At 41.3% G+C, this 13,630-nt stretch overlaps 1 protein-coding gene across 1 annotated transcript; it reads left to right on the top strand.

Annotated features, from left to right (window-relative positions):
* Positions 1–2,061: 2,061 nt before the first annotated feature.
* Positions 2,062–3,045, top strand: LOC125897424 (trace amine-associated receptor 4-like; the record flags this gene model as incomplete). Its single annotated transcript, XM_049590762.1, has 1 exon — positions 2,062–3,045. A coding segment is annotated over one exon (984 nt), but the record flags the coding sequence as incomplete, so codon positions are not given.
* Positions 3,046–13,630: the final 10,585 nt, after the last annotated feature.

Below are 13,630 nucleotides of genomic sequence, written 5' to 3'. Positions count from 1 at the left end.
ATTTTGATCCCCCCTATGTTAACCAGTTATTGATGCTGTTTTTGAAGTATGAATAAGTCAGTAAGTAATTTAGTCCATTGAAATATCATTGATGTATTATAGAACAGTGATTTATCTTTTTATAAATGACAAAAGGCACATCTGCCTCATTTTTGCTGTGGTATCGTGATACTACTCAGAACCGTGACACTTTCATTGGTATCGTACAGTGGGTCCCAATTTTGGTACCGTGACAACACTAAATGTCACAACCATTCCATTCGGAGTCGTGCAGTGAGGCGGCTCGGGTGCCGCTTAAAAAAGTGTTCAGAGGTCCAAAGTTTTCCCCTACTTCTAATTTTACAAATTAAGCACTGGTTATTAGTTTGGCTAAGATAAGTCTGCAAAGATATTGTCACTGCCACTGGTTTGCCTGATATTAAAATAATACGGAGCTAGCTAACGTGTGCATGTGCATGCATGCATAATTAAGCTACAATTCTTAGAAATGTTTTAGCTTAATATTTGGACAACCACCGTCATTACAATAAATTAAATCTGTAGTCATTTAATACTCACAGGCCTACATTCAGCAGGCCTATATTTTGTGTTAGAGTGACGCTATGTCATATGAAACATTAACCATGAAAATGAACCATGTCATGTTAGCTTGTCGGTAAGGGTGGTAAATCGTGCTCCAAATTCAGGCTAACATTTAGCATGGAAACAGGGCATGAGCAAGGGGTCCCTTGTTCTCTTACTTCAAGATACCTGAATGAAAATGTTTTCGTATGATAAGCATTACCACAGACACATCCACTTCACTTTAATCCCTTGTAGTTTTGCGCAAAACCCACGCTGTTATTTTGCGTGCGGTATTTATGTAATTTCACCTATTCTATTTTATTATTCCTGCATATTGGGGTCCTTAAACAGTATTACAGTATTAACAGTATTTTGTATTCATGTGTGTGCCATGTGTTTACACTCCTGCCTCATAATAGGCATATCATTGCAGTAATTTCACTGTATGAGGTGAGCTGTTTTTGATATTTTATACAGGTGAATCAAATCGAATGCCTGCTATTGACGACACAATAAAACATCCATCAGTTAATTGTTTTTGAGAAGAGTACTTTGTACTTTTACTTAAGTATTTTTTAAACACCAGTACTTTTACTTCTAAGTGAGTACAATTTAAGCAATGTAACAGTGCTTGTACTTGAGTACAAATTTTCAGTACTCTTTCCACCTCTGCTATGGACCCAGCAGAGTCGGAGCATTGGAAACAGGCACTCGCTTCACAAGGCGTTTTAGTGGGGCAGCACGAGGCGGCAGACCGTGTCATGACATGCCATATCCTCTGTTACTTTATTAATTTTCAAACTAAAATTCTCAATCTCATTTGACAAATCTTAAATATCCAGTATATTGAACTCACAGCACACAGATTGTCATTCATTTCATAATTAATTATGTGAAAACCTACAATTACCCAGAAAAATCAGCTGTTGTTGTATTCAAGCAAGAACACATTTGCACTGAACACAACATCAAATGTTTTACTTCTTGTCGCTTAGAAACAAGCATTTAAATGCTTGCAATATGTTTGGACCCCAATAAATGCCACTTGTGGCTTTCTTTCCCTTTTTTTTGAGAAAAAGTAGTCAGAGTGAAACGTTATGTGACTTTGTGTTCATTAGCTTTAAAATAGTCCCTCAGAGTTTTTGGGATTAATTTCAAAGTCATAATGTGAAATGATGTATGGGTCTGACAGTTTGAACATGCATGGATATACATTACACAAGGAGTTGTATGACATGAAATGCCGCTCCTCTGATCATAATATGCAAATACGTTCAGACTAATAAATCTAATCTGAAGATGCTGCTCAGCAGCACAGAGGCTGAGGAGCCCCATCAGTACAGATGCACAACCAGGATTAGTAGGCATGGTGTGTAAAACTAATAGAGAATACTAAAATCAACTGAGAATCTAAATACAGAAAACTGAAAGCGATGTGTCATATAGTTTTAAAACATGTTCTTGCACATGTTACCTTGGTAATACAATAATTTATGCATGGAAACCACATTCTTTCTCAACAGGTCTGATGACCTCTGTAATGAATCTGCAAATGTATCTGGTATAACAGCAGTCATAACTTCATATGTATTATGTGTCTTTGTTGGCTGTTTATCAGTTCTTATAATGTGTGGAAACCTTCTGGTAATAATCTCTATCATTTACTTCAAACAGCTCCACACTCCTACAAACTACCTCATCCTCTCTCTGGCTGTGGCTGACCTGCTTGTTGGTGTTGTAGTTTTGCCTTTTAGCACAATACTGGCTGTAAGCTCATGTTGGCATCTTGAAGGTTTGCTCTGTAAAGTCCGACGCTGCTTTGATATATTTCTGTGCTCATCTTCTATTTTTAATTTGTGCTCTATTTCTGTTGATAGATATTATGCAGTGTGTCAGCCTCTGAGGTACAGAACTAAAATAACTGTCCGTGTTATTGTGATCATGATCCTAGTGAGCTGGACTGTTTCTGCACTAACTGGAATTGGTGTCACAATTCGGGGACTGAATGAAGAACAATCTAACAGGTGTCATTTATTTCAATATTCAAATTTAGTAAGTTTAGCAATGGTGACTGGTTTTACCTTTTACCTTTCAAGTATCATAATGTTCACTATCTACTTGAAGATTTTGATAGTGGCACAGAGACAGGTACGCAGCATCCAGAACACAACCTGTCAGAACACAAAGTCTGGAGCAACCATCAGTAAGATGGAGAGAAAGGCCACCAAAACTCTGGCTATTGTTATGGGAGTTTTTCTCATCTGTTGGACTCCTTTCTTTCTGTCTTTCACCTTTAATCCTCTGACTGATTACACAATACCAGCCTCTGTGATTGCATCATTTAAATGGCTTGGATGGTCAAATTCAATGCTCAATCCATTTGTCTATGGTTTCTTTTACACCTGGTTTCGCACATCTTTCAGAATGATAATTTCTGGGAAAATATTTCAGGGTGATTTTACTAAGTCTAAGCTCCTTTGACTCATTATTAACTTTCTGACATTTCACTAATGATGTAATTTGACACTTAAGATTAGCATCTCTTTCCCACTATATGGCAAATATTTCCATCAAAGTTATCACTGTCCTAGATATACAGTATATGTACATATAGTTCAGTGTGCAGATGTATTCTGTGTGAATGTCTGTAAATAAATTTAGGATCCACAATCTCATTTTGTCTTATTTACTGTTTGCATTAAGTAACACTGCATCTCTATTTTGAATACAGGAGTACAACTCAGTTTTTAATGACTTTTACTTCACTTCACTTTACTTGGGCCCTTGCTATAGCACATACAGCCTTAAACTAACTGTAAGAAATTAATGAGTGGTGAAAATATCTCTCCTTTACAGTTGTTTTAGTCAGTGCCTTCATCATTTTGTTTTGTCTGCAGATGATAAGGAAATTAAGAAACAGATAGATGGTTCAATGTTTAAAATGATGTTTATTAAGCAGGGTTGTGCAAAGTACATTTACAGTAAGATCTAAATCAGTAACATTAGCAGTTAGATGCGCATTGCTCACAACACTGTGAAGAGGGATGACTTCTTGGTTTAATTGTTTCATTCTACGTGCGAGGCAGACGTTTAAAGATGTTGACATAGTCTTTGTTTATCCTGTTAATTTATTCATGAAAAGAAGACACCACATTTATGGATGTATACTTCAACATCTTTAACATCCTTTATCATGCAAGCACATACACTTTAATATTATATCATCTTATCTTTATAGTTATGGCCATTTTCTGTATCCACAGTGCAGTATATGTATGGAAACCTTGAATTATCAGTGGAAAAGTGAAAGTAAATGTAACATAACTTGTGCAAAACTGTACTCAGGTAAAAGCAGGTCAGTTAAAATGTAGTCTGGGTAAATGTTACCGTGTTACATTATTAAAAAGAAGAGGGAGTGAAAAGGAAAAAAATTATATGATAGACCTATTGAAGTAAAAAACACAGTGAGGCTACAAAATATAGTGCATTAACATGTCAACATATGCACATATTCACACAGAGCCTATATATCCAAATCAACAATTACTGTAGTTTTATAACTAGGTTTGGGAACAAAGATCACATCTCAAACACATTACATTTCTTGGCCTCGCCAGCTCCTCCATTGCATCTGCCCCACAAACTCTCTCCAACTCCAGATCGATCCTCTCCTCCATCCACGAGGGCCAGGAATTGTGATCTCCATCGGTCGCCTCCTCCATGCAGCAGCATTCTCCACATCAGAATCTAAACGGGACATCAGAGGCCAGACAGCGGACTGTATCCAACGCGTCCCAAAAGGAAAAGGTATTCCCTTCACCTGCAGCCACAAGCCGGTTCCAATTCCACGCCGCACCATTAAACGCCATGCCTACGTAACTTCCGGCATCTAGAGATCCTTGCCAGAGACATCCATGCTAGGATTGCCGCCCTTGATGTCACAGAGACTCCACCCCCTTGAGGGCAGCAGCCAGTACCACAAGCTCCCACTAACAGTGAGGCAGGTTGTATAGTTTCAAGTTTTAAGTTACTTATCCACCTAATTTTTCATGGAAACACGGAGGCAAAACAGAACACAGCCAGCTATATATACATATATATATATATATATATATATATATATATATACATATATATATCACATTTTTCACGTCACTATATCACCGTTTAGACTAATCTGATGTTTGTAAAGTCTATAAACACAATGATCGAACAAACGTTACTATTTCTGTGTGCATGTTTTGTTTGTAAATAATAACATGGTTATCGTAGATTAGCTGGGCTAACCGTTAGCTGTTAGCCGCTAGCAGTATCTGTAATTCAATAACTCAATAAACGGTCTGTGAAAAAAATATTTTTTCCAGCGGATGTTTTAGTTATAACATGATTGAGCTATACTGGAGTAGTTTCATGTCGTATCCAACAACGGGAGGCTTTTAACGGATGACGTCCTGATGTTAGCTTTGCTGCTGCTGTTAGCTGTCCCTGTCAGCTGCAGTCACTGATGCTTTCTAGACATCGTGATTTCCCAGAACTGAATAAATACCACACATAGCAACACAAAACTGCTTTGCTAGCTCAATCATGTTGTAACAGCTGGATGGTTGATGCGTACATGCTGATTCAGGTGCTATCAGAGCCAATCCGCACATCATTATGGCTTACTAATCAACTCAATCAATAAAAACAACCCGTCCTGTGTTAGGAGTGTATGTCGCTGACAGAAAGAAAGAAAGAAAGAAAGAAAAGGGGGAAAAAAAGATAGAAAAGCAGCGTACACCTCACATATTTATTTCTCACAGTTGCACACACGTTTGGCTGGCATGCAGAAGCATGATTTGTGTGTCTGTGTGTCGAGGGTGCGAGCCGAAGCTTCAGCTGCTCAGGTAGAGAGGCTTATCCCGGTGTGTTTTTTCGCTGATTCGGTTCTGCAGGTTCTCTGCTGGTACACTGGAGATGGGGACCACGCAGTTTGTCTCACTCGGGATAGATTGTGCTTTTTTGGTTCATAGTTTTTGATTGACGTGCTATTTATTCGCGTTTAGAGGGAATAAATTTCTGTTATAACGGAAATGTGGGCACAGTTATCTATATAAATACACAGACTAACTAACTAACTAACTAACTGATTGACTAACATAAACAACTGAAAATTGAAAAAAATTAACTTGCTCCGTTAGCTCCGGTAAGGGAAAGCATGAGGGAAAGCGGCTGACCGGAAGTCATGCACAAAAAAACGGAAGTTGATCAGTATTTACTTGCGTGTTTGAAAATAAGGTGGATTGTCACATACAATTAGGGAAAACCATTATTGTTTGTTTGTTTGGCAAACAATAATCTCAAATCTCAGGTTCCTTCTACCAATGCTCATTTAATAAGTATTAAGGGAAATCTCTCAGGTAGCCATTGCCCATTTAATTTGTACAAAAGGAACCACACAAGTAAAACAAACTAACAAACAAACAATAACCCTATGGGCTCTAGTTTTGCAGACCGGGCGAGGCGGGGGTGCAGAGCACCTGCGCTTCGCCAACTGGGTGTGGCCAGGCGGATTTTGCAGGTTTGGCACACCGTGCGCACTGGTGCAGCTACTCGTCTGTCCCACCTCTGTCCCTCCTACCTGCGCAAGTTGGAAAGAGGGAGGAGAGAAGGCGTGGTGTGGGTTTTACACACATCACACCAATCAAATGAGCCCCTCTCCTCGCCCTTAAATGCGCCGCGTGAAGGCGTAATGAGAGTTTACTCAATTCGCCATTGCAGAAGAGAACAGTAGCGTCAGACAGCCAAACATCTCCCAGGAGGAAACTGATGAGGTCCAAGCTCACAGTGTCCGAATATACGGAACTGCGAGCAGACCTCCACGGGCTGATGATGCAAAGGTGGCCTGGGAGGAGGTCACCACAATTGTAAATCAATGTTGCGTTTCTCTCGTGCGCGCGCTCTCTCTTTCTCTCTCGCAGTCTCACTCTGTTTCTTTTCTTTTGACTTTTCTAAGATGACAGATGCTGAATATATACTCCCTATCTGATGCTGTGGCTGTTTGTGGTTGGCTGAGAGGAATGTGAACTCATTAGTTTGCAGCTGTGTTAATCAAATCAGGTTGGGTTTCCATTACGCGTGCCAAACGTGCCAAATGGTGCCAATCCCCTTTGATCTGACATCAGATGTGACGGGACAGTCGATATAGAGATACATTTATGTGCTGATTGCAGATAGTTGCATTGAATAGTGTTTTTTGGGGTATTTATTGCATTGTTAATGTGCCTGATATTCTGGAAACCTGCCTGTGAGGTTTTGGTGACCTGTGCGCACTGTCCGCCGGTCAGCCAAACTTCAGCTTACACCGGCTGTGCTCCGCCTGCGCTGATAGTAGACCTGGTTTCAGCTGGCGAGCTTTTAGCGCACCTTTGGCGAAGCCTTTTGGCACGAAACTGTCACTGCGCCAAGCTGGATCTGTCGACACCTCCCCCTGCTGCGCCCCACATCCATCTCAGCGCACCTCGGTCTGCCAAACTACCAAACTGAGCTCGCCTCGAGTTGCACTGCTCGAAACTAGCTCTGCGCGGTGTTCGCCACTCTGCGCCACCCTGCGCTGCGCCGGGAAACTAGAGGCCTATGTGTTACTTTCTCAGGTCATTCCATTCTGACTTAACCATCTCCAACACTGTGAAGAAGGATGACTTGCTGTGGCTGTGGAGATGGTTCCCAGCCTGAAATACCTCGGTGTTCACCTCTCCAACACCCTCACCTGGCGTGACAACACCTGCAGCATCATCAGAAAGGTTCATCAACACCTGTACTTCTTGAGGAAGCTGAAGAGGGCAGGACTGAACTCCAACATCCTCAGCTCCTTCGATGCGGTGGAGAGCACACTGACTTCCTGCATCACAGTGTGGTATTGCAGCTGCACAGTGACAGAGAAGCAGGCACGGCAGAAGGTGCTAAAGTCTGCACAGAGAACCATCGGTTGCAGCTTACCAGCCCTCTCGGACATCTACACCAGCTGATGCAGAGACAGAGCAACCTGCATCATGAGAGACCACCCACCCTGCACATGGACTGTTTTCCCCCCTCCCCTCAGGCAAGAGGCTGTGCAGCATCCGGGCAAGGACTCTCAGGCTGGACAACAGCTTTTTCCCGGATGTTGTGAGACTATTGAACTGTTCCACATTGCCGCGCCTCTGAATTACAGACTGCACTTTTTAAAAGACTGTACTTTAAAGTGGAGTTGAAGCACTGAACAATATGACTGTGGTTTGTTAGATTTAAGTTTTAAGTTAAGTTTATTTCCTTTATTAATCCCCCTGAGGAGAAATTCGATGTTTTCACTCTTGCTTGTCAATTACACACAGGTCCGAAAGACACACACATGCACAAACCAGACTTATACATGCACAAATTGGAGAGATGTCAGAGTGAGGGGGCTGCCCTTGGTGAGGTGCCCTGAGCGGTTGGGGGGTTCGTTGCCTTGCTCAAGGGCACCTTGGCAGTGCCCAAGAGGTGAACTGGCACCTCTCCAGCCACCAGTCCATGCTCCATATTTTGGTCCGGACAGGGACTCAAACATCTTACCTTAGGCAAGATATGACACAGCAATCAAACTTGATATTTACCCAGATTTGCTATTAAAAGTAGATGTATTTCACTTTTTCGCCAGTAGGGCGTAGCCATCTTTAAACGAGCTAGTTAGTGACGTCACACAAATGATTCGGCTCTGTCGTTCTCTGTTCGCCGGTAGGAGTTGGTGAAGTGTTTGGCAAAATGGATGTTGGTAGAGAAAGCAAAGGAGACGACGAAAGGAGAACCCGAGGAGGATCGTTTTGTATTGCCCCTGGGTGTTCAACTGAGTTTTATCGACTTAAAGAAGGTGGTAAACTGGTCCATTTTCACATCCTTCCTGTGAGGAGACCACAAGTGATGCTCCGCTGGCTGTCTGTTTTGAAATGCGACAGTCCACCTGTCGGACCTGGACTAAGAGTTTGCAGTGACCGGAAGATTTGTTTGTCGGCCCACAAATCGGCTGAAGCCGGATTCCGTGCCATCAGTGTTTTCCATCAGTGTGATTTTAGCCGGTACAATGTAGGGGAAACAGACAGACCACTGCATACGGACACTACGGAGTCTGTTCTCCACCGCAGGGAAAGGGCGCAAAAATGCGCAAGCCAGGCAGAAGAGCGAGAGGTAGCGTTGCTGTAAATGTAGCCTATAATATTGTAGCGTCCGCCAGGACATGTGGAAGGACGACGAGGTTATTCGGCAAACCACCGTTTATTACTCAACAGTACAGGTTACTGTTGGCCGTAACCACGCCGAACTACTACACCAAACAAGGACTTAACTGTAACTTTAGCTCAAACCATACACAGCTGCTCTCTCCTCCAGCTCGCTTCCAAAACACACAAGCACGCGCACTCACACAGCCCTCATCCCCATCACACTCGCACCCCGCCCCCCTACCCATACTCATTCAATCCCAAACATGCCATTAACTCACAGAACATTGACATTACAACAGAACATTCACTGCAGGGTCGCTACAATATTGATAATCAAAGGTACACTTGTGAAATTAAATGAATCTACAGCACAGCACAACAATAGCATAGAATGCCAAATCAGCTGCCGCTGACAAGCGGGTATTTAAAAATGGCTTATCGCTCGGAAACAATACAATGTTACGGACATGTAGCTAACAGAGAATTAGGAAATGAATCGATGGTTGCCTTGATCCTCAGCCTTTATGCCTTGCCAAAAACCTATACCTGACAGGGTGCCTGTCAGGTTTAGGCACCCTTTCATCACCGCTGTTGTCCGAGTCAATGGGAATAGATCTGACTACTCCATTGTTTCAACCGCAAATTACCTTGCTAACTAGTCAGAAGTCCAGTGTTGTGGCAGAGCTCCTAGTAAACAACCATTCTCGTGACGTAAGTGCTGGCGAAAACAAAGATGGCAGCGCGCTATGGTCCAAATACAGCAAAAAGACATATTAATTAGTGGATTTTCTCAATAATGACTTACAGTTAGAATGTCGTTTTTGTTGTGGTACATCTAACTAAGTCATTAAAGTTAAAAATGTGTGTCTATTTTGCTATTTCATCTCCACTTTAAGCTGTTGCACTTTTCTGTATGCTGCTACTGCCACAATGCTGCTAAACTTGCTTATTTATTTATTTACTGATACTGACTTAATGTGTTTTTATTTATCTTTTTTATAGCTCTTAGGTTATCATTTATTAGTATTTATTTATTTTTAATCATAGTACTGAGACCTGAGTACTGTATTTCGTACTAGCTATTAAGCTATCTGTAATGATCTCGTCCTAAACACACCCTCAGCCCACCTTACTAGCCAGCGTCAGCTCCCCTTTGCCTTTCTAGACGTTACGTCACGTTCATTTGCAGTTTTACCATGCATTGTATCCATAAAATGATAATAATAATGATAATAATAAAGAAAATTTTCTCCTCTACCCACAACTACTTATTCAGAACCAGCTTTCAATTAATCTAGCCTCTGGCAGTTGAGAATCGTGTTTTTAACATTAAAGCACATAAATCTATTCTGGGCGGCACGGTGGTATGGTGGTTAGCACTCTCGCCTCACAGCAAGAGGGTTGCCGGTTCGATCCCGGGCGTGGGAGCCCTTCTGTGTGGAGTTTGCGTGTTCTCCCCGTGTCAGCGTGGGTTCTCTCCGGGCACTCCGGCTTCCTCCCACAGTCCAAAGACATGCAGATTGGGGACTAGGTTAATTGGTGACTCTAAATTGTCCGTAGGTGTGAATGTGAGCGTGAATGGTTGTTTGTCTCTATGTGTCAGCCCTGCGATAGTCTGGCGACCTGTCCAGGGTGTACCCTGCCTCTCGCCCGATGTAGCTGGGATAGGCTCCAGCCCCCCCGCGACCCTCAAGAGGATGAAGCGGTTAGAAGAAGATGAAATCTATTCTACTAGAGCACAATATTACATATTTATATCAGTATGACCCTGAAAAAAGCATAATAGGTCTCCTTTCAATCAATCAATCAGTCAATCAATCAATCAATCAAACTTTATTTATATAGCACATTTTCATACAATAAATTGTAACACAAAGTGCTTTACAGAATAAAAGGACAAATGCCACAAAATTGAGTTTGCCTTTAAAAATATCCATACTCTCTGCTGCCCTCGGATCCTCTGGCAGGCTATTCCACAGACGTGGGCTGTAATAAGAAAAGGGCGCCTCACCGTGGATTTTAGTTCTAACTTCTGGAATAATTAACAGTCTACTACCAGAGGACCTGAGGGTCCTAGAGGGCTGATTAGGTTAAAAGCAAATCAGATAAATAAGAAGGACCAAGACCATTAAGAGCTTTAAAAACTAATGAAATAATCTTAAAATCAATTCTGAAGGGAGAATATTTTCCAGTTGCAAAATGTTCTAAAAATCAGCCCAGCAGCTCTATTTGTGCTACTAATGTGACGGGAAAATTTGCTTTGTGTAGAGTGTGAGCACACCATTGTTGGGATTCACTGGACCACAGATGATATGTCATATGTGCAGATTTAATATGGACATGGGAAGGCATCCCATCTTAATACAGTGTCCTAAAATGGCTGCTGTTGTGTCCTTTGTTCTTCAAAACAAAGCACAGCCATTTGGCAGTCATCTCTTACAGGACGCCTTACTTGTCACACCCCAGGGAGAGTCCTGCCCATGGACCCAGTTTTCAAATATGATTGGGCACAACTGTCCCAGTGGCATGTGACCCCATGATGTCACCGGGACAACAGGCCGTCCTTCAAGGACTGGTAACATAACAACTGGATATGGCATTTTTACAGTTGTACAGGCTAGGCAAAACTGTAACATGTATTGATTTGTTGTCTTTTGTTTTATTGTCAATCAATCAATCAATCAATTTTATTTATAAAGCCCAATATCACAAATCACAATTTGCCTCACAGGGCTTTACAGCATACGACATCCCTCTGTCCTTATGACCCTCGCAGCGGATAAGGAAAAACTCCCCAAAAAAAACCCTTTAACGGGGAAAAAAAAACGGTAGAAACCTCAGGAAGAGCAACTGAGGAGGGATCCCTCTTCCAGGACGGATAGACGTTTGTTGTGATCTCTTTGTAGTCAGATTATTGGGTTGTTGGCTAGACTGGCTTTAACTTTGTCAATTGTGATTTGATATTGTTTTCATTGAGTTATTGTTGTGATTGTTTGTAGTTAGATTACTGGTTAGTTGGTTTCACCGAAGCTAAATTGATTTCAGTTTGCTAAAGCTTTGCACAGACAACTTACATGCAGCAACTCATCCTCTTTACTAATCCAGACCCTTTGGCTTTCAACATGACTATTCTTTGAGAGGAAACTCGAAGTTCCCGCTGCTTTTCTTTGTTCCATTGTCTGACTGATCACATGGCCAGGTAGACCTCTCACTGACCTCTGAGATCATCTTTGATTCCACCATCTTTGATCAGGCCAATCCATTAGTAGGCTATCACAGCAAAATCGCCAGTGTTAAATTAACTCTGAGAGTGTTGAATTTAACACTAGAAAAGTGTATATATGCATCCACTATTTTAAGTGTTAAATTAACACTTTTTAAAGTGTTAATGTTTTTACACTCATCTAGAGTTATTTCAACACTGAAAATGAACACTGGCTAACACCTAAGTAGTGTTAATAGTACTCTACACTAGTGTCAGTGTTAGAAACTCAACACTACCAGACTACACTTGACTCTAATAAACAATAATGGGTGTAACAATTGACTGAAATGAAGGTGTAGAATAATTAACTAGAGGGTGTAGATTATGGACGACAAATGCCCCCTCCACAGCCAATGGCCCTAAACTGAACCCACCACCCCACACATCTTAATTACAAAAAAATACCAGACAACTTGCTCAGAAATAATTCTCTATAAGGCACCACACATTAACCACACATTTACCAACAGTGAACTGTGAAGTCTCATAGGAAAACTGCCTATCAGAAGGTCTGTAGTACACTAGGTCATCTACACAGATTACTCTGAAAACAGCCATTTTCTCCTCAATGCCAAACGCATTTAAGTGATCATCAAATAAATGGTAGAGACCTTACAGATTAAAAGATAGGCATTGTCATCTCTAACAATTATCCTGTTGAACAAAGGCAACTCATTTTCAACTCTAGAACAGACAGACATCCCAACCTGATACTCTGTGCCATAGCTTTTGACCCAGGAAGTGGTGGAAACAGAAGACACATCAAAACTTTCATTCAGAGCCTCACCGCCCTCTAAACTGCTGACCAAGACTTCAGTAATGGGACCAAACTCAAATCTTTTGAAATACAAATTCTCAAAATGAAAAGCTAAGTGACTATGATGTTTCTTAATCAATGTTTTTGCAATGTTTTTAAAGTTTTTTACTGACTTTTTGAAGAAATTCGGCTTTCCTTCAAATCTCATGCACCACATGTTTATGAGTGGCCCAATTTTCCTGATACGGCTTGGGTAGTGGATCATTAGGTGATGTTTGGGAATCAAATTGCGCTCTGGAAAGAGAGATTTAAAAAGCTTGTGATGATCAAAAATTAGATGTTTTAAATAGGATGTCATACCATGGATTACAGTTGGGGAACAAACAATGATGACAGAGTAACAAGTTCCAATAGCTATCATTCCTATCAACTAAATCTCCAAATATCAATGGAGTATTGCGTAAGAGGCACCATGACTGGACAGCATTAAGGCCAAGATCTTTGCTATTGTCATCCAGTTTAAGTCCACTTGGCCTGTTTTTTCTCTGTGTATATCCATAATTAAAACTTACAATTCTCTCAGACAATGAACTCAAGGATATGAAATACTGAAATACAAGCTCAAGCTCATACTAAACCACTCCCTTGAGCAGATCGTGCATTATATCTACAGCATAGTTGTCTGAAGTATGGAAAAACTGGAGGGTATTGGTGGAAAGGCTCGTTTAACACCAAATGTTGAGATCAAAGCAGGATTTTGTTGAATGGCACGGAGGTGTTCTGCATTTGAACTAAAAGTTAAACCCGGATGATCTTCACCAAAAACTG

Source organism: Epinephelus fuscoguttatus, linkage group LG11 (assembly GCF_011397635.1).
Source record: "Epinephelus fuscoguttatus linkage group LG11, E.fuscoguttatus.final_Chr_v1".
In the NCBI taxonomy this organism is placed as follows: Eukaryota; Metazoa; Chordata; class Actinopteri; order Perciformes; family Serranidae; genus Epinephelus; species Epinephelus fuscoguttatus.
Note: the sequence above shows the minus strand (reverse complement) of the source record. Positions and strands in the feature narration are given on the sequence as shown.